The sequence below is a fragment of the Balaenoptera musculus genome, chromosome 9 (assembly GCF_009873245.2).
Source record: "Balaenoptera musculus isolate JJ_BM4_2016_0621 chromosome 9, mBalMus1.pri.v3, whole genome shotgun sequence".
NCBI lineage: Eukaryota > Metazoa > Chordata > Mammalia > Artiodactyla > Balaenopteridae > Balaenoptera > Balaenoptera musculus.
The window spans coordinates 5286591-5308219 of record NC_045793.1 but is presented as its reverse complement, the minus strand read 5'-3'; the positions used below and the strand labels follow the sequence as shown (position 1 = coordinate 5308219).

General features: G+C 36.7%; 1 protein-coding gene across 1 annotated transcript in view; it reads right to left on the bottom strand.

The window, feature by feature from the left end:
• The window catches only part of KMT2C (lysine methyltransferase 2C), a 277011-nt gene that overhangs the window by 79909 nt on the left and 175473 nt on the right, over positions 1–21629 (bottom strand). Inside the window, 6 exon segments of the mRNA XM_036863101.1 lie at positions 487–651; positions 908–1089; positions 5292–5396; positions 5942–6043; positions 12645–12761; positions 15016–15135. Of these exon segments, the coding sequence (XP_036718996.1) occupies positions 487–651; positions 908–1089; positions 5292–5396; positions 5942–6043; positions 12645–12761; positions 15016–15135 (791 nt within the window).

Sequence of the window (21629 nt, the reverse complement as noted above, 5' to 3'; positions counted from 1 at the left end):
CAAGGAAGCTAGTTAGGGCAAGTAGAGAGGAATTCATGTAACTGAGTGGTGAGGCATGTATGAGCTCCAGGTGACGCATCTACTGTGGAATAGACAGAGCTTGTGTAAATGACACTGAACGGTCACTGGGAAATAAAAGTCACCCTGCCTTACAACAAAGAACTGGTAGGCAGAATCCTGAGAATCCCGTACTTCTGATGAAATAATACGATTACTAATATTACATGTACGGTGCTAACAGAGCACAATAATATACCACCGAAATCAAAGACCTCAACCCTCAGAAAGCCCCAACTGAAAAATGTTTAGCCTAGAATTGAGACTATGAAACAAAACTTCTGTTAAGCTTCTAGCTGACTAAAAATCTGGAAAGGAAAACTCTTACTTCTTAAATTTAAGAGAGAAGAAAGTTATTTTTCAATTTCCTTTTGCTATATTTAAGAGAGAAAAGCTTACAAAAGATGAAAAAAAACCCCAGCACAATACCTATCACATTGTCTACACTGCAGAATGAGGTCTTCTTCTCTATAGTTTCGGTAGCAGACGGGGCAGGAGGACAAGCTTGCACAGGGAGCACACTGTGTGTAGTTGTTCTGCCATTCACATCTCAGACCTGCAGACGTTGCTCCACAGTGTCTGCACCACACACACCTGAAACCCAACACCCCACAAGTCTCAGTTTTATTTACTCAGTTATTTAGTTACTGAAATTCAAGAAGCTACACAAGAACAGAATAGGGGGAAAGCATTTAACGCATATTTGAAAAATTTTCTGATTAGTGGTATCTATCATTGTAGACACATATCACGCAATTAAGCAGTTGTTGCTAATTTGTGAAAACTAAAGTCATGTGGGAAAGTTCTGAACTTAAAAAGTCTAACAAGGGAAACATAAGTCCTGGAGTACCATTTGCACTTCCAGCCTCCTTTGGGAACTGTCTGCAGTGGCGGGTCCAAGCAGTAGGTGTGATAACTTATGTCACAGTCGTCACACAGCAGGAGTCTTCCTGGGTCTGTCGCCTTCCCACAGGCCTCACACACAGTGCACTCCAGACACCTCCAACCCTTGCTCAGAACCACTTTAGTGATCTGCAAAAGAAACAACGAAGCCATGTGATTCATACGTTAACCTACGCCTCATGCAAACATGATCAAATACGCCATATTTGATCAAGTGCCAAATGAACATGGTGCTTACATACCTAGGAGCAGAAAAGAGGCAAGCAACTAACATTTACTGAGCACCAACAGTGGCCCACTTCCGGGGTGACCACGTTCATGTACTTTTAGGAGTCTGCCTATTGGACAGAATAATATAAAGGGGCCCATATTTTAATGCCTTTTTTAGTTTATATAACTACCTTGTGCTCTGGATTTTATGTCCACTTGATAGATGTGGTAACTGGTTTTTAAAGAAAACAAGTAAATGACCCCATTATTGTTAACACAGGACTTGAAAATGTATTGATAAAGTTTCAACCTATGACATTTCATGAATTCATGATCCTGAAAGTTGTGTACATCGCATAAGGACTTGTATATTAAAAACAATATTAAAAATGCAAAGAAAATTAAGGTACAACATGAGTTCCCAAGGCCCTTTTATGGTCTTGGAGGATTTTAGGCTAAGGAGCTAGGACTTCTTAAGTTTGTATTCAGTCCCCTGCTTATTCTCCTTTGCCTCAAGGGTCTAACTCAAGTGGAAAAATTTGAGAATCTCTATGCTTCTAATAAATTCCAGAAAGCAGCCACATCATGTAGTGTTAAGAATTTGGAACAAACTAAAAGATCTCAAAAGACTAGAGTCTACAGGTAAAAAGGACCGCAAAGAACCCGTGTTATAACAAAATAGCAAACAATCAAGATACAGAATAAAAATTAAGATCATGAAGAATAAGGTCTTAAAGCTACCTGAGAGGAAAAGAAGAGTTAAATAAATGAACAACTATCAAAGTAGCATCAAACTTTCCAACTTTGGATGCTAATATAGTGTAATAGTTTCCAATTCTACAGGAAAATACTTCTCAAGGTACAATCCTTAATCTAACTAAAGAAGCAATTAAGTGTTAAAGTGGAATGCCTTTCAGACAACGACTCAAAATTCAGCTTCCAAGTACCCTTTCTAATGACGTTACTTAAGAGATATGAGGAACAAAGTGAGGGTGTATACCAAGAAAAAGGAAGACGTGGGATCTAGAAAGCAATGAACCCAAAAGAGGATGTCAGCCCAGAGATGCTTAAGGATGAGAACTGAGCAACAGACTTAGAAGCTACCAGCCCAGCTCAGAACAGGGAAAAGCAGAGTGTGGAAGGGGGTAAGCCTTTCCCAGAAAAACAGGTACTTGCTGAAATAATCTGGTATGATCATGCTTCTACAGTAGGTAAAAACAAATAAAAACTAATGGAGAATCATGAATCATTATTTTCTTCTTGCTATTAAAAACTCCATGAAAAACAAAATAAAGTCATAGTACACTATTTTGATCTCCAGTGACCATTTATGGAGTCATAACCAACATTGTTTATTAACTAAATATAGTAAAACAACTATACTGGGAGGATGCTGGGAGAAGGCAGGAGGTGTATTTTAAGAGCTAAATCAGCATTTATTTATTTATAGAGGCAAGTCAACAAAATCTAACACACATAAAGGAGTAACACGAGTATATTATTTAGCGCTGTACAGTTAACTACAAAAAGAAGGACCTGAAAGAACCCAAAGGGGTAGCGTTGTGGGGAACAGGACTCAGATGTGGAGGTAGAGGAAGACGGGTCGGTCGGTTACCATAAGGCTCTTAAAGACATTTGCTTCTTAAGCGTGTATATTTATTACTTTGATTAGCTTACTGATACGTTTAAATTAGTCTTAGATTATCAGGTTATATTATTTACCCAAATGGAAGAAAGAGCCTAGGGTAGGAAGAGCAGGGTAGCATAGAGCAGTAGCCAGCAAACTTTTTCTGTAAAAGGATAGGATGGTAAATATTCTAGACTTCGCTGGCCAGGTAGTATGTTAAAATTGTGCCACTGTAGTGTGAAGCTCACTACAGACATATGTAAACAAAAGAGCATGGCTGTGTTCCAATTAAACTTCACTTAGAAAAATAGGCAGTGGGCAAGATTTGGCCTGTGCGGCAGTTTACCAATCCCTGGCTTAGAAGAAAGGTAAGATGAAGATAAAGTAGTAGAATTTTTTTTAATGATGTATCTTCATTCCTACTAAGTTTTCCTGTTTCACAGTCTGTGGTCCTTTACAGTCGAATTCTCAAGTCCCTCAGTTTAAAGTGACTCTTCAACACACTACAGTCTGGTCACTCTGCCCACCACCAGTGAAACTGCTCAAGTCAGTCAGTCAAGACCTTACGCCCAAATCTAAATGACGTACTAGTGTTTATCATTTGACCTCTCTGCGGTATTTCAACATTTGAACAATACCCCCCTCCTTGAAATTCCCTCTTAGAGTTCAGGGCTCTACTATGCACTTTTTTGCCTCATATTGAACTGGTTTTATCTTCATTTTTAAGAGCTCTTTGAACCAAGATATTATCCAGGGTCCCATCCATGTATCATGTCTAAGGCATGAGAGATGTGTTTTATAGTCTAACGGATATTTGCTTCAACTACGATGGAATAACTGAAACGAGACCTGTCTCCCATCGTAAAACACGAGAAAACTGGGCAAAATTTATGAAACACTTGTTCTCAGATACTGGACAAAAGGCAGTGTAAGACTTTTTCTGAGAGGAGGGAAACAAGCAAGGAGAGTCCTATGATATTCTGCCTATAGCCATTTTATTTTCCAGAATGATCCCCAGGGAAGGACGAGCCCAGGCAAGTACAACAGGCTCACTGAGTTTAGGACACACTGATGGAGTCCAGGGGGCTGAGGCAGTTGGAATGTGCAGGACAGAGCACTGGAAAGAAGGGAGCAGTAAGAAAGAACTCCAGGAATCTACACAATATTTCCCTTTAGTCTTCGACTGAACACCAAGCTGCAGATTCAGGAGGTCACACAAGGACCCAAAACCAGGGCAAAGCAGAGCTCCTGGGAATCTGTAATAAATATCAGAGTGCAACCAGTGCTGGAAGACATCTGAATCTCAACCAGTCAGACTGAAAACACACTGGTGAATGGGGGCCTGTAGGGAGCAGAAAGGGGAAGGTTTAGGGAGAATTCCGCAGAGACCTCATAAAGGCCATGCCTCAAGTATTAAACTGGTGCTAGAACAGCAGTTAGGAAAGTGTGATCTAAACTATTCACTTTAATTCACTCTGTGATGTTTTGTAGACGCTACATGATGTATAAAACATCATTACATTGGCATTATACAAGGTGTGTCTGCATATTTTTGTGTTTTAAAATATTCTCAGTTGTAATTTCTAAAACAGTAAATATTCAATCATTATTATCTTCATAGACAAAATCTCCTTGGGGTCCTCAATACTTTTTAAGAGTGTTAAGGGTTCTAAGACCAAAAAGTTTGAGAATAGCCACCTCAGAGTGAAGGCTCTGTGGACTCACCTCAAAGCTTAAGAAGAAGTGTCAAAAGGTTCAAACTTATCCACAAATAACTGCCTGCCACAACAAAATCTCACTGCATTTTAAAGGAACAAAATCTAGACTCTCAACAATATACTATCACAATGCACAATGTCCACATTCAATCAAAAATTACTAGATGTTAAAAAAAAAAAAGCTGTAAAACATTTACAAAATGAAAAATTAGTGAATACAATGAGAAATGTCAGAGATGATAGAAGTAGCAGACAATTATAAACTTTTCAAGGACTTGAAAGAAAAAACATAATGAAGAAAAAATTTTAAACCACAAGATAAGTATAAGCTATAGAATGGAACTGAGATTAAAAAACAGAATTATCTGGGTAAAAAATCCACTGGATGGCCTTGAAAATAGACTGGCTACTGCATAATAACAGTGCATTCTGGGAACGTAATAGAAACTATACAAACTAAAGCACAGAAAGAAAAACAATTGGGGAAAAAAACCCAACAAGTTGTTAGTGATCTGAGGACAGTATCACACAATTTCGCACACAATTGAGATTCCAAAAAGGTAGTGAAGGAGCAGGGGGGTGGGGGGTGAAGTGGAGGGTGTACTTTAATATTTAAAGTACTTAAATACTGTCACATATGTATAATAATCCTAACAAACAATAATTGATTAATTATAAGAACTGGAAGCAGCATGGTACTAATCAAATCAAATCTCAATACATTTTTGTTAACGTGAAGCATATTTACATTAATATTTAAATCTAAGTGTACTTACCTTAATACTGACGCAGTATGGATGGTAACACTGACCACACTGAGAACAGGCAAGTAATCTTCCCTCTGCTCCTTGGCCAAAACTGCCACAAACTACACACATATCCTGAAATTAAGAACACATTAACGTATTTTAAATTCGAGACCAAACTAAGACTATACTGATATACTAATTTTATAATTTTTATAAAGCACCTTCTTAGTTGGTATAGCTCTAGAGCTAAATATTAAATGACTGCAGTACATATGGGATAAAGTAGAAATGGGCAAGGAGGAGTTCAAAAGTGGAAGACAGGGCTTCCCTGGTGGCGCAGTGGTTAAGAATCCTCCTGCCAATGCAGGGAACACGGGTTCGAGCCCTGGTCTGGGACGATCCCACATGCCGTGGAGCAACTAAGCCTGTGCGCCACAACTACTCAGTCTGCGATCTAGAGCCCGTGAGCCACAACTACTGAAGCCGGCACGCTGAGAGCCCGTGCTCCACAAGAGAAGCCACCGCAATGAGAAGCCCGCGTACCACATGGAAGAGTAGCCCCCGCTCGCCGCAACTAGAGAAAGCCCACACCCAGCAACAAAGACCCAACTCAGCCATTAATTAATTAACTAATTAATTTTTTTTAAAAAGTGGAAGACAAATAATTTATTTCAAACCTGATGCAAAGTGAACTTGTCACTGCTAGAAAACAACACAACTGTATTGTGCATAGAGTTCTCTTCTTCATCCTTATTTGATGAAATATCGGCAGCAGACACCTATGAAAAGCAAAATACACAAAATGTGAAGTTATATTTTTCACCTGTATTATACCTGACTGAAAAGCTTAAGAAGATTCATGTTTAAAATACAACTTTTTTGCCAGAGACTATACTAACAATTCCAAATTAGATTATTATTACCAAGATACTACTATAAAAGTATAAATTATGGCATTTTTTAAATTCACTTGTCTCTTCAGAGTTACAAGCCCCATAGATCAGGAAGTGAGAAAACATAAACATGTCTTTAGTAAGACTGATTAACCAGAAATTCTAATCAAGAAACAAAAAAATTTTATGTGTGTATACTTATGTATGGGTGTACACACACACACACACACACACACACACACCCCATTCCATTTTAGTGACCCGTAAAACCTGCAATGGGGCTAGAGCAAATTGAGATGTATAAAGCTATAAGTATAAAATACACACCAGATTTTAAAGACCTAGTATCAAACAAAAAAGAATGTAAATATAGGTCAAATAATTCTGTGTATTTTATAAATTACATGTTGAGATGATACTATTTTGGATATACTGGGTCAAAAGGTATATACTAAAACTAAATTTCATCTATTCCTCTCTCTTTTTTTAATGTAGCTACTAGGAAGTTTGTTTGTTTGTTTGTTTTAATTTGTTTATTTTTTGGCTGTGCCACATGGCCTGCAGGCTGTTAGTTCCCCAACCAGGAATCAAACCCTGGCCCTTGGTAGTGAGAGCACGGAGTCCTAACCACTGGACCATCAGGGAATTCCCTAGGAAGTTTTAAATTGCATATATGGTTCACATATTTCTTTGGGGGCAGCAGTGTTTTAGAATATAATTATTTTGAATAACTTATCATAATTTCGGTCTTAGCCAAAGGATTATCAACCACAGCCGTTCAATTGTGGACTTGGTTAAATTTGACGAAATCAACTAAGTACACACTGGCTTATTAATAATTATTTCCAGAGTGCTTATCATGAAAAACGCTCTGAATTAGATGCTAAAAAAGAGAATGGGGAAGCCAATGCCAGAACTATAAACTCTCTTTGCTTTAAAAGCTTACAACATAGCTTGGAAGAACTGAGCTGAAACACAATAGATTAGGGTCAAAATTAAAAGTAATAGAATTACTGTTCTTGAGGAATAACTGAAAGAAGACTAACAATAAATAGAAGGAGTATATTACAGTAATAAAATTTTTCAATGCAAAAGAGTTTAAATGCAGTTTTAATGGACAGTTCTATGGTTTTACGATAGTAAACAATAAAAACAATTTATAGTCACAAAGGCCTAAAGACAACACGGGAAAAGTGTAAGCAACCTAACTGGTCAGCACTAGGGAATGACTAAAACTAGGAAAAATCCAAACTATGAAAAATTATGCAGCATTTAAAAAACAGCAAGGCAGAAATCTGTATGGATTTCCATGAAGAAAATCATCATGCTACACTGTTGAGGTGAAAAATAAGCTGCAGAGTAATACATGAGCTAGGGCACTATGGTATAAAAACACACAGAACAATTACGTGTCTGCCTTATGGCCACATATCATAGGCTGAAGCATAAGAAATTGCTGTTCAAAGGTCAAAGGGGGTTGAATGTTGGCAATTTCATATGGATCAACCTAAAATTTAAATGCCCAAAACTGGTGGAAGGGAGAAAATCAGGACTCAACTAGTAGACAAAACTTCCATCTATCTAAAAAATATTAATTTTTTAAACTGAGGAAATGTATCCATATGTTATATGTATATCCCAAAATTAGCTTTTAGTCAAGATGATTCATAAAAGTAGAATAACCATTCCATCAGTAATAAATTAAGTGCCTACCAAGAGTGGATGGAGTAATCAGTAATTCAAACACAGGACTAATGATACATTGAGAACATCATTAAAATACATAACTGAAACAGCTAGAATACAGGTAACAAAAGTATTCAATATATTGAAATAAGTATCCATTTCTACCTCCCCATCTCCAACACGGGAACACAAAACAGGTCTTACAACTGGGTAACATGTAGTAAGTAACTCATAAATTGTAGAAGTGTTATTCTTATTTTCAAAGGAAAATTTACCCAGAGAATGCTTTTGTTAAAACTGAAAAACAAGGATGGAACACAGTATTCCCCGTATCAACCAGAAACAAAGTCTGTAGTAGAAAGCTGCAGTATCCCCTAAATCAAGCAGGGGGACAGGAAAGTGCTGAAAAATCAAGATTTTTTTAAAAAATGGCAATTCGTACATGTAAGAAAGAAAACTCTATCATCTAGCTTAGTGACACATTGTTTTCATTTCATACTTTATTTCATGATCTTGAAACTGTTAGAAAAATAAAATCTACCTCAAAGGCAATCTTTGACAAAGTATGTGCTATTGTTGCCTGCACAGATATCAGTCTGATCTGTTCTGAAGGTTACAAAAGTTTTATTTTCCTGAACCACAGATATAAGCCGAAGAAAAGAGAAAGCTCTAACCTAAACCTCATAAGTTGGGCATTTCCAAGCAGGGACACAAAAAAGAAAACAAAAAAAGAAGAGCAAATTAAACTCAAAGTGAGAGAAACGGAAATGATAAAGATCAGAGTGGAAATCAATGGAATAGAAAGTAGGAAAAAATACAGAAAAATGAATGAAAGCAAAGGCTGGCTCAAAAAAGGTCAATAAAATTGATAAACCTCAAGCAAGACTGATCAGGAAAATGGAGAAAAGACACAAATTACCAACAACAGGAATGAGGGACATCACTACCAACTCAAAAGGACAGTAAAGGAATACCATTATCCATTCTAGAAGAACAGATTTGTCAACCTACATGAAACAGACAAATTCCTTAAAAGACAAATTCATGCAAGAAAAAAACAGATAACCTAAATAGTCCTATACCTATGAAAGACATTGAATTTGTAGTTGAAAATCTTCCAATAAAGAAAACTCCTGGCCAAAATGGCTCCACAAATGATTCTATCTATAAATAATATAAGAAAGAAATTCCCAACACTACACAACTTTTCTAGAAAATTGAAGAGCAAACTATATTTCCCAATCATTCTATGAAGCCAGAATTATGCTGATATGAAAACCAAAGACATGATAAGAAAATAAGACTATAGACCAATATCCCTCATGAACATAGATGTAAAAAGTCTAAAGTTTTTAGCAAACTGAATCCAACAGCACGACCAAGCAGAGTGTAACCCAGGAATGCAAGATTGCTTTAGCAAACACACATAAAGATGTAACTCACATATCAACAAACAAGCTACATGATCATCTTTACAAATGCAAAAAAAAGCACATTTGACAGAATCTACTTTTGACATCTACTCCTAATTTAAAAAAAAAAAAATCTCAGCAGACTATTAATAGAAAGGAAATTCCTCACACTGATTTAGGATGTCTATTAAAACAAAACTAAGGCTAACACCATATTTAATTATGAATAACTATATGCTTTCTCCTCAAGTTCAAAAACAAGGTTATCTGAGCTCTTCACTTCTGTTCGACACTATATCGAAGGTTATAGCAAATGCAATAAAGAATAGACACAAAAGGACTCCAGATTAAAAAGAAAGACATAAAACTTTATCTGCAGACAACATGATCATTTATTTAGAAAACCCAATGGATTCTACAAATAAGCAATTAGCATAAGGGAGTTTAATACGGTTGTAGGATACACAACCTTGTGTACAACCTGTGTACACAACAGATACACAAAAATGAGTAGTATTTCTAGATACTAGCAATTGACAAACACAATTTGAAATTAAGACAACACTACCATTAACAATAGCATAAGAAATATGGAAGACGGAGATAAATCTGATTAACAGTATCTGTTCAACCTGTCTGTTGAAAAGTAAAGAACATCACTGAAAGAAATTAAAGAAGACCTAAAGAAATGGAGAGATACAGGTGTTGATGGGTTCAAAAACTCAATATGGTTAAAATGTCAATTTTCCCCAAATTAATCTATAGTTTGAATGCAAACGCAATCAAGATCCTAGCAGGCTTAGCTGTAGATATTGACAAGCTAATACTAAAACTCATATAGAAGTGCAAAGGATTTAGAATAGACAAAACAACTTTGAAAAGTAGAAAATCAGAACACTAACAGTGTTTGATTTCAAGAGTAGTTGAAAAGTAGAAGTAATCAAAATAGTGCAGTATTGGCCTAAAGAAATGGAGCAATCGTGTAGCATGAAATTCCAAAAATAGATCCACAAATATGATAATTTTCAAGAATGGTGAAAGGCAATTCAGAGAAACAGTGCTAAAACAACCGGCTACTCGGTATGTAAAAAAATGAACTTCCATCCTTATTCATACCATACATCAAAAAAATCAAATTGGATTGTAGATCTAAATGCAATACCTTTCTAGAAGAAAACACAGAATATCTTTGTGACCTTGGGTGACACAAATATTTCTCAGCACCAAAAAGCACAATCCACAGAAGAAGAAAAAAATTAATAAACTGGACTCCATCAAAATTAAATCAACTGCTCTGTGAAAGACACAGTTAACAAAATGCAAAGACAAACCCCAAAATGCAAGAAAATATTTGCAAATCATATATATGACGAAGAGCTTGTGTCCAGAATACATAAAGAAATCTCAAAACTCAGTTAATTAAAAAACTACTCAATTTTGGGGTTCCCTGGTGGTGCAGTGTTTAAGAATCCACCTGCCAATGTAGGGGAGATGGGTTCGAGCCCTGGTCCGGGAAGATCCCACATGCCGCGGAGCAACTAAGCCTGTGTGCCACAACTACTGAGCCTGTGCTCTAGAGCCCGCGAACCACAACTACTGAAGCCCACGTGCCTGGAGCCCGTGCTCCGCAACAAGAGAAGCCACCGCAATGAGAAGCCTGTGTACCGCAACGAAGAGTAGCCCCTGCTCGCCGCAACTGCTAGAGAGAGCCCATGCGCAGCAACGAAGACCCAACACAGCCAAAAATAAAAACAAATAAATTTTTAAGAAAATACTCGATTTTGGAAAATGTATTAAAGAGCTGAAGAGTGACTTTATCAAAGAAGATATACAGATAGCAAATAAGCACCTAAAAAAGCTGATCAATATCACAAGTTATTAGAGAAATGCAAGTCAGATACTCTTAACATACCTGTTACAATGGCTACAATTAAGAAGATTGGCCATACCAAATGTGGGCGAGTATGTGGAGGAAATGGAACCTTACACATTCTTGCAAATGTAAAATGTCACACCCAACTTGAAAACCAGCCTTTTCTGAAAAAGCTAAGCATATACCTACCATACATCCAGCCATTCCATTTCTAGATGTTTACCCATGAGAAAAGAAAACATACCAACAGGTGAACTTATATATAAAAGTTTGGAGCAGCTTTATTTCTAATAGCCAAAAAATGGAAGCAAACATAATGTCCCTCGATAGGTGAACAGATATACAAACTGTGGCACATCCATACTATGGAATGCTCTTCAACAACAAAAATGAACTGTTAACACATACAAGAGCATGAATTAATATCAAAATAATTATGCTGAGTGAAATAAATCATATCAAAAAGAGTATATTCAGCATGATTCCACTTACATATACTCCAGAAAATGCAAACTAATCGACAGTAATGGAAATCAGATCAGTCATTGCCTGGGGGTAAGGCAGGAAGGAAGGCAAAGGGATTTCAGAGGGGCACAAAGGAACTTTGAGGGCTGAATATGTTCTTAACTGTAGTGCAGTTTTCAAGGGTGTACACATGTGTCAAAACCTACCAGACTGTACACTTCAAATATTTGTACCTTATTTTATATCAATTTTACCTCAATAAGCCTATTAATTCGGGGAGTGGGGAGGGAGGGAGGGACTTGCTTTTTTAAAAAAAACACCAGAATCCAAGTTTCCTTACTCCTTTAGCAGCAAACTGAACAATCCCACCTGTATCCTGCACTTAATATGACAATTAGAATCTGAAAAACAGTAGCAAATTGAACAATCCCACCTGTATCCTGAACTTAACATGACAATTAGAATCTGAAAAACAGGGTATCGGTAAAATAGTAAAGTTACTGCAGGAAATATCTGCTATTATTTGCCAAATGCAGTTTTTTCAATACACATTTAAATAAAGCCTCATAATGTGCCAATGACCATACAGTTATCAATCTTAAATTCAAATATGTCAAAGACAGTCATAAAATGTTCAACATTTTTAGAGTCCATACTAATCTACAACATTTCTAATTTTTCCTGTAAACCATATTACAACACTGAGAGCAACTACAATCAAAAATTTAAAACACCAACATAATTAAATTCTTCAAATAAACTCAAGAATATTATAACAGGAGTTTTGTTTTAATGGAAGAGCAAATATATTGCATATCGGATTTTGGAGAAGAAAGATCAGAGTCAAAGAGGAAGGTAAGAAAAAAGGGATGAGAAAGTAGAAAATATAAATGAAAACCTCACCAGAGGTTTAAAAAGAAATGCAAATGGAGATAAAAATTTCAGCCTGTTTATGTGACTCTTAGAATCTAAGTAATTTGGTACAAATGAGCTGATCATCGTCAGCTGACACATTAAGGACTGTAGCAAATGTAAAGGGAGCGGGCCTTACCCCGGGTAACACAACTGCCCCGATGCCACTTTTCAACTTTGATCTGCCTCTGCCGCCTCGTCCTGACAGTCCCGCACCACGAGGTCTCCGCTTTCCTGGAAATCCTGACCCCCGGCCCTACACAACAGATACGGAAAAGTCAGCATTCTGTAAAAGCCCAAAAGAATTTTAAATCCAAAATGTGAGATAAACCGTCTTATTAAATGTTCCACAAATACTTGCTTCTCCTTTTTATTCTAATCAGATGATAAATATTAAGAGACCAGGCTTATTATTTGCATCTTTCAATATGTATTCTACGACTTAAACATCTACAACCTTAGAATCAAACTTGGGTCTGTCACTGTGAATGCCCTGCAACAGCAAACCTTGCCACTGTATTTCCGTTTCCTAATCCTACATCCTAGGTGGCGGGAAAAGCCACAACTCTATCCAGGTATTTTCAGGCACAACAAATTGTATTGTATTATAGAGCAAGTATGAGGAAGGACTCTCTCGCTAACTGGTTTCTTGTAATTGTATTGATATTAATAGTTATCATATGCTGAGTACTTATTATGTAATGCTCGAAGCACTTGTTACTCTCAACAATCTCATGAGGTCAATACTATTTCATCATCCCCACTTCAGAGGTAAGTACACTGGGGAATAAAAAGGTTAAGTAACTTGCGCCAAGTCAGACACCTGGCAGGCCTGGCTCCAGTGACCTCACTCTTAACCACTATCCTGCACCTGCTGCGCTGCACGAAAGCTCATTTTTACTATGTGCAACAGTATTTTTTCTGTCGTGAAAACTGTCAATTCCCTCTAACCGTTCAATACCTGACCATACAGGAAACCTGATGAAAAATTAAAAGGCTTGCTTTAAATCACCTAGATAATAATTATTTCAAGTGGAAATAATTTATCTGAATTTTTACACAAGAAAAAAACTCCATGGGAAAATATGTTGAATTCCCTGATATTTTAACAAATAAGCACTAAGGTTTTGCATTGCTGTTTTCTTATTTATTCTCAGACTTATGTATTACTACCTGAAGAAACCTGGCATCTACACCTACTTGTGTTATGTATATTTAAGATTACTAAAACGCTCAGGAAAATCCTGATTTTGTCTTCCCTAACAAGGTAAATAATGTGTGACATCTTCAGCTGAGGTCACCTGCAGCAGCTTGAAACACTGAGCTCATTACCTATTTGGCAGAATGCTCCCCGAGTCAGCAATTTATGGTTATACTGTGAGCACCACAAAGACACACGTGAACAAAAGGGAAGAGGGGCTTTTGTTCCTTTAGGGTTAGTCAGCCAACTTCCGGTTTTCCAGCTGCCTCTCCTTATCCTCTTAAGCTGCTTTCCTTCAGATCCTGAGCTTCTCGGAACAAGGGACAGGGCACTGTTGAATTGGATAGTTTTTCTTGTTGTTTTTCAATAGGTATAAAAGATTTTTTAAAAGTCAGTGACTGAATCAAGACTACAGTAATCACTCAATTTGTTTTTCCTCAACATCCAATGACACAGGTAAGAATAAGTGAAAACCGGTGGTATATGCTTCATAATGGTCAAACAAGACCTCTTTAACTCTTCAAATTAATATTTACATTTTCAACACCTTGCATGCTATCAGAGTGAGTTGAAAAATAGTTCTTCCAACGGTGATAGAAAATAGGAAAGCAGAATCTAGAACTCCTTTGAAATCCTTAATTAGTCTAAATTAAAAACCCTTATTCCAGAATTATATTAAATATAGAAGATGAAGAATACTGTCTTCTCTAGTCAGGAAAATTTTTTAACTTTTCAGATGATTAACACTTTTTCAAATTAATTTTTCACCTTCAAAATGCATCAGACTACTTAACTTGCTTCAAGGACTAACAGAGTCATCCACCAATGACATGAAAAAGAGATCCTGTAATTTTCAGATTATTAACACAGACAATGAAATCTGCTGCAATTCTGCTATTTCTTCTCCATTAGTACATAATAAATTAATATAGCTTGTCTTTTGTTCTTTTCTAAGCAACAAAATTTTATGATATGATGAACAAGTCTTTAATTACTTTATAGCCTATGTGACAAGGATTTCCCCCGCAGAAATACTGGTAAATTACAACATAAAAGGAAGCAACCATAAAAAAGGGTATTAAAAATTTACACTTAAGATCAGTCAAGTAAAATGGCAATTTAATTTCCTCCTAGTCCAGGTTTTTAAAGGCAAGCACATTGCTTCTTCATATTAAAAATTTTAGATTTAAAAAGTGGCTCTGGAAACTAAACTATTTATCTAGAAAAGAAAGGTTTAATTCTTAACTTCTACTCGGACAAAACCAACCAGAAAGAAATGATATACGAATGTAAATGCAATTTTATTTACCACTTTGATGCTCCAAATGGCACTGCCAGGAAGCTGCCTGGGTTTAAAAATTTCCCGGCCTTCTGAAATGTCTGGGGACCAGGAAGGTGGGCTCACTGTATTATGGGTACTCCAAGCCCCCTAGGATATGGCAGGTGAGAAAATAGATGTATAAAACTCCGCAACATAAAAGGTCAAAGCCAGCAACTAAGGAATTTTAGAACAGCAAAAACAAATGCAGACGTATGGAAATTTAGGACAAATTGCTTCAAGGTAGTAAGGAAAATAAGCTTATCACTTACAGTGACTTTATACTTAAATGTCTGTAGCTACAATTTACATTAAATGTTTTATTCTGGTTGAAACATCAGTACAATGAAACGTATTAAAAATTAAGGTTTATAGGACATCAACATTGACTCATGAACTGCAATTACGGCACCAAGATATAAATAAATGTCAATCAAACTTTAAGAATTAAAACTATAAGAAACTATTTGGGGATTATTTTCTTCTAACAACTATCACTCTACTGGAAAGGAGAAAAGAATAAACTTAAAGAATGTTGTGTATACTTCTTGCTATAAACCACCAAAACAGTAGGCCAAAAATGCAGTCAGAAACATGAGCAATCAACAGACACATTCACTTTAAAATTTGGAAAGGTAGTTTGTAACCATAAGATGCAAATACCATTATAATCTTAACGTTTAATTACTCCTCCTTCAGTGCCCATTAGTTGTGGGTTTTGATTTTTATTTTTATTTAGGGGACTACTACACTTGGATTACATCCAAGGAACTAATTTGAAAAGTAGAAAAATGTTAAAGCAAATTGTCCTAAATTTGCAAATTAAAATGCCTGATGTATCTGCTTATTTATATGAGAAATAGTACTTACTAAAATAGTTAAGATAAAACTAAAACATTCTGCTTCCCGATAACCACATTCAGCAATAACCTGAGCTAATCTGATGAAGATGCTAAAGCAGCATAAAGAAAAACGTTTACTCCACAAAGATAACATTTTAAACACAAATGTCAAACAATACAGAAACTATTTGGAATTCGATAATTCAACAATGCATGCTATAATTTTACCAATTAAATGATCAAAACTAAAGACAAGAAACACAGTACTTACCAGGCTTCTAGAACACTAACAAACTAACAAGTAGTAGCCCATTAATCACATTAAAATATCACCAGGGAATTTAAATGACTACAAATAAGAACTTGACTATCCTTTGGGGAGGAGATGGTTAATGAAATAACGGTATTTTGAGAAAGACCACACAGGGAGAGGCTGGTTTCACTTTAATTAACCTACCCTACACTCAGCTAATAGCTATGCTGATTTCACCTGACAAATCGCTTTCCCACTAACAGATCACCCTTCGTCTATGTCCACACCTGTCTTCTTTCCTACTGTGTCCGGGGCCTTCTGTAACCTCTGTGCTGACAAAAGCAATTTCTCTACTGTCATTTCACTGTCAACATCTACTTACAGTTCTGCTGGGCTCTGTGCAGCACATCAGCAAATGTTTCTCTGCCCTCCTTCACTGACCCTTCTCAGCCTCCCCTGTGAGTTCCTCCTCCACTTGACCTCTAAAGCCCCAGTGTTTCCCAGGGCGGAAGCCTGGACCACTCTCCTCTGTGTAGTCTTGTCCTAAATGATCTTACCTACAATGAGGGCTGTAAACACCATCTTGGATGTTGTTGTTCCCCAAATTCACATTTCTAGTTCTAACATGTTCTGAGAGCTCCAGGTTATTATGATGTTCAACTTCCTTCTTAGCACTTCCGTTTTGTCGCACAAAACCTCTCCAGTTTACCACGTCTAAAATCTCTCCCTTAATGAGTTCCAGCTCACAATTTTTCCCCGTCTTTAGAAGTGGATTCCAGTCCAAGTCAGAAAACTGGGAGTCAGGAGACCTGTTCTTGTCTCTCATCACTCTCCTCTGCCCCTTCAGTCCTCTCCCTCCCCACTCCTTTGATCCAAACCATCCGTAAATTCAGCACATTCTCTCTTCAAGCTCTGTCTCTGGTCATTCTGTTTCTCTGCACTCCCACGGCCAGCACCACCTCTCAGCTAGCCTGCTGCAAAGGTCTACTTCTCTTTCTGCTTCTTCCTCACCTGCACCTCCTCAAGCCTTTCCCCACACAGCAGCCAGAGGGACTCCTAAAAAACGTAAATGTGACCAAGCAAGACTCTACTGCCCTGTTCCAAACCCTCTGATAGCTCCACAGTAAACTTAAAACTCAAACCTTTCCTACTGGCTCTCTTCAGTTTCATCTTGTGGCACCTCCCACTGTCGACAGGCCCTAGCTACCCTGGCTTCCTTGCCATCCTTCACACACGCCCAGCTCTTCAACAATGGGGACCTACTGACTCAGAACTACACCACCTGTACACTGGTTGGTGTCTCCAGAATCTTCAGGTATGGTCTTAAATACTTCCTCATCGAAGAGGCCTTCCCTGGCACTCCAAGTGAATCATGTCCCCTTTACAACACCTTTAGCATCTGCATACTGAACACAATATGGGGTCATCTGTTCTATTGTTTATCAGTATTTAGTGGTAGAGAGTGAGAGCAAGAGATATCTAAACCGCGTTCCCTCAACGTTTCCACGCAGTATTTTTCTCTGAGGATATCTGGCTGGTGTACATATTAAATTCCTTTTGGTAAATCGTTTAATGGTATATCAGTAGACAGTTCTTAAAGTATACCGTAAAAAGTCATATTCTAAAATAATATTTATTCATAATTTATAAGTTAGCTTTGATATCAAAATTATATCTCATTTCAAAAAGCATTCACACTTCATATAACATGGATGAACAAAATGAAGGGCTCTATAGATTAAGAATGTTTAGATGCTATTTCAGGGATAATTAGACAACCATTCAACTGCTATGAAAAACTTACACAATAAAAGCTTGGGTAATTACATTACAAATTTTAATAAGTATGTTATCATAAGGCATTGGAAGGCAGAGCACGTGCAATTTTATAGGAAATGAAGAAAATTATGATTACACTTAGATATGTTCACAAAGAAGAAATTACCTAATATATTCTTTAGACCTTAAAACGAAAATACTGATGTAATTATCAACTGTAGTTATAAATTACCCTTCAGATCTCAGCTCTGATATAAAAGAATTTACACAGACCATTCAGAAGAGGTCAGCTTCCCCACCTACTGTAACATGGTTTACATCGTTGGTACACTTGGTTTTACTTTGCCGCACTTGTATTTATCTATTGCCACTGGAGTATAAGCTTGGTGGCAGACACTCTGCTCTTTTCATTCACTGCTATGTTAAGTAAGCCTTCTGTTCAGCACTTATTGAACGTCTCCTTTTTCTACTGAGCATTTTTGCATGCATGTATTCATAGATGCATCAATAAACACTGTACTGTGATATGAAACACACTAATTCCATCAGTTGTAGCCTAGAATCTCGGATTTCTTCACCTATTAAAAAATTACCAACCTATTCCATGCACTGTTTACTCTTAAACTATCTACAAACTGAAAAAGAAAACAAACAAAAGGGTTAAAAAATGTAATCGTCAGGAGAATTTAAGTTAACAAAGAGCGCTAAACAGAACCAACTTGTTCTCAAATGCCACAGAAACTTTAAAATTACTATTTGGCAGAGACTGAATTCGATTCCAACAATAATTATTACTGTTTAAAGTTGGTATTCAGTTTTCTGCTTTGAGGCCAATTTCTCAGGTGAATGTATCAACCTAGTAAAATTACAAAGCTGTCACAAGGACTGTGGGAATAGGGAAATGGGACAATAATGGCAGGTGGAGGGAAGGCTATTATGGGCAACTTTCTATTAGAAGTCAAATCCTGTTGCTGGCTGTTAAATATGATCGATGTCATGATTAGAGCCCACGAGTATCCAATTCTACTAAATCAGTTTAAAGCGTGGCCAGAGAAGGTAAGGTATGTCTCCCGGGCAGATTCACACCGCCAAGTCCTAAGTCCACCCTCTCCCTACATACTATGCAAAACCAAGATTGCTATGAATGGGTGAGTTTGATTTAGAGAAAGTGAAAACAGTGAAAAGAGAGTAGAAAGGAGGACAATTAGTAAGAGAAACTGAAAACACAAGCGTTTATAGTTTGTCTTTTTGGTACATACATTCACTCATGTACATTACAGCTATTGTAGCAAACAATTCATTTTTTTATGACTTACAGAATTCTTTTAACATAAATAAGTCATATACAAAACTGAGTTCAACATCAAACAGAACAAGAAATTTAGTCCTGAGAGTCATCTGATAAGAGATAAACTATATACGTACAGAAACAGCTGTTGCCAGCTTTAGCCCTCAGTAAATTTAAGAAAGTGAATTTGGCTGGTGCTAGCAATCGTTTTAGTAATGGCTTAAAAAATGTAACAGGCACAAGAAAACTAAGAGGGATGTATGATAGTTCTGATCTGTAATGTGTTGCAGGTTGACACCCCAAAGGCTAGACACTTTTTTAGGATGAAAACTACAGTTTCTCAATGGTTTAGAGCAGTGCTTCTTGGACTTCAGGCTGCATGGGGATCTTCTTAAAATAGACATGTTCACTCAAGTGAAGGTGGGGCCTGAGAGTCAGTGTAACAAACTTCCAGGTGATATTGATAGTCCTGGTCTGCAGGTCACATTCTGAGTAGCAATGGTTCAGTCACTTCTCCCAGAAAACACGCCTAAGCCCGTAAGCCTGAGTAGAGTTTTTCCTCTTGCCCTTCCTGCGTTCCCACAGTGCCCTGTGGCTTCCTCTACTGCAGCAGCCTATATCACACACAGGGTACTTAAATAGGCAGTTTAGTTCTGCAATCTGTGCAACCACTACGTGGCACTGAACTTGAAAACGTACTACATCTTGTATTTACTGTGGCCAGTTTGACTTGGGCGGGCCTGCAGTGATTTTCACTGCCACATTTCTTTAGAAATAGTTATGAGTCAACGTGATGGGTTTCAGGACCACCACTTCACAGCCAAATTTAACACATGAACATTACATCCTTCTCCAGTCTCCATTTTCACATAATCTCTGCATTATCCTGCAAATCAAGAAAGAAAGCAGGGCAGCACTACCGTTTGCTATGTGTCAGGGGGTGTATAGGTGTTATCGTTAAATTCTAACAACCATCTGATGTAGTTTTATGGATGAAGAAACCAAGAGAGTTCACAAGGTAACTTGCTTGGTGTCCCACAGACAGTAATGGAAGAATAAGGCTTTGAAGCCAAACAACTGCACTATGGAAATATTCATGCTGAATTTATATTAATCAGTCTTTCCCAGGATCAATTAATTACAGTACAAACATATATAAATAATACAAAATAGGCTTCTTAAGAGTCACTTTTATAAAATGCCACATAGTATTTAGACTAGAAGGTATGTGGGAAAATCACTGTTGGCATCTACTCTACAACTTTTATTCCTCATAAAGAATAGAGAATATTTACCTATTTACTAATGAAACCTTTTTTGATAGGTTCTAAGACAAAGTATCAGTATATAGGTTTACCTCATAGGTATCCAGGAATAGACAATTACAACTACTAGGGTAATTTCCTTTAATGAATATCATTATGTATACATTATATAAAGCAGTACTTCAAAATTCAAATTTATTTTAGTTAAAAGCTGGATATGAAATAATTTATCAAGAACAGAATCTCTCTTTATTTGGATGATATGATTCACCGATCTGCCTTTTTTAATTTTAAAAGCAAAAACAAACCAACCCCAAAAAATGCCAACAGTGCTTCTTACTAAAAGGTCTACGTTTAGAAACCAGAAATGGAAGAAAGAGAAGGGAGGGAGGCAGGGAGGGAGGAATTGCTTACTTGTAATTAATTGTTAACAAAACTATAATCCTCTACAGCTCACCACTGGAGGCCTGTTTTGCTCTCACAGGAACAGATGATGAAACTGATATGTTAATTCGAAACACTTCATTTAAAATGCTATTGCAATACACAAGTATGTTATAAAATTCTAGGGTTCTTAATAAACTACTTAAATTGATGAAAAATAAGAAATTCAGTTCACAACGTAATGGCAAAGTGGTTATAATCTAATGAAGTACTATTTTTGGAAACCTACTCTATTAAAGAAATTTCACCTTCTCTATGAGAACCTCTCAACAGATGTCAGTCTTAGAACTTATGTAAATTCCTAAGCTCTCCACATATATGATGTTAGCAGCAACAACAACAACAAAAAAGGTGGAAAGGTAAAATGAAGAAAAAAATTCTTAGCATTTGAAAGTTATCAAAATATATTTAAGAGTACTTATGTTTTCTCTATGAAATTTTCTTTAAATATTTAAGAATACTTCAAGAAAATGTTTCTAAGAAAACATATTTCATAGAAGATTGAACAAAAACTTTCAATATTATCATGAGAGCAATTAGTACATGAGTGTCTGAAGTAGATCACAGTCATGTGATTTCATTAAATATTTTCCCATAAAATAAGATGATACAAATAAGGTATCTTGTTCTATCCAATGCATACTCTCCACAAAAGCAAAGCAGTATATCAACAAGCTTTGAATCACCAAGTGAAGGTTGTTTCCTATACAACTAAAACAAAACTGGGAGGTAAA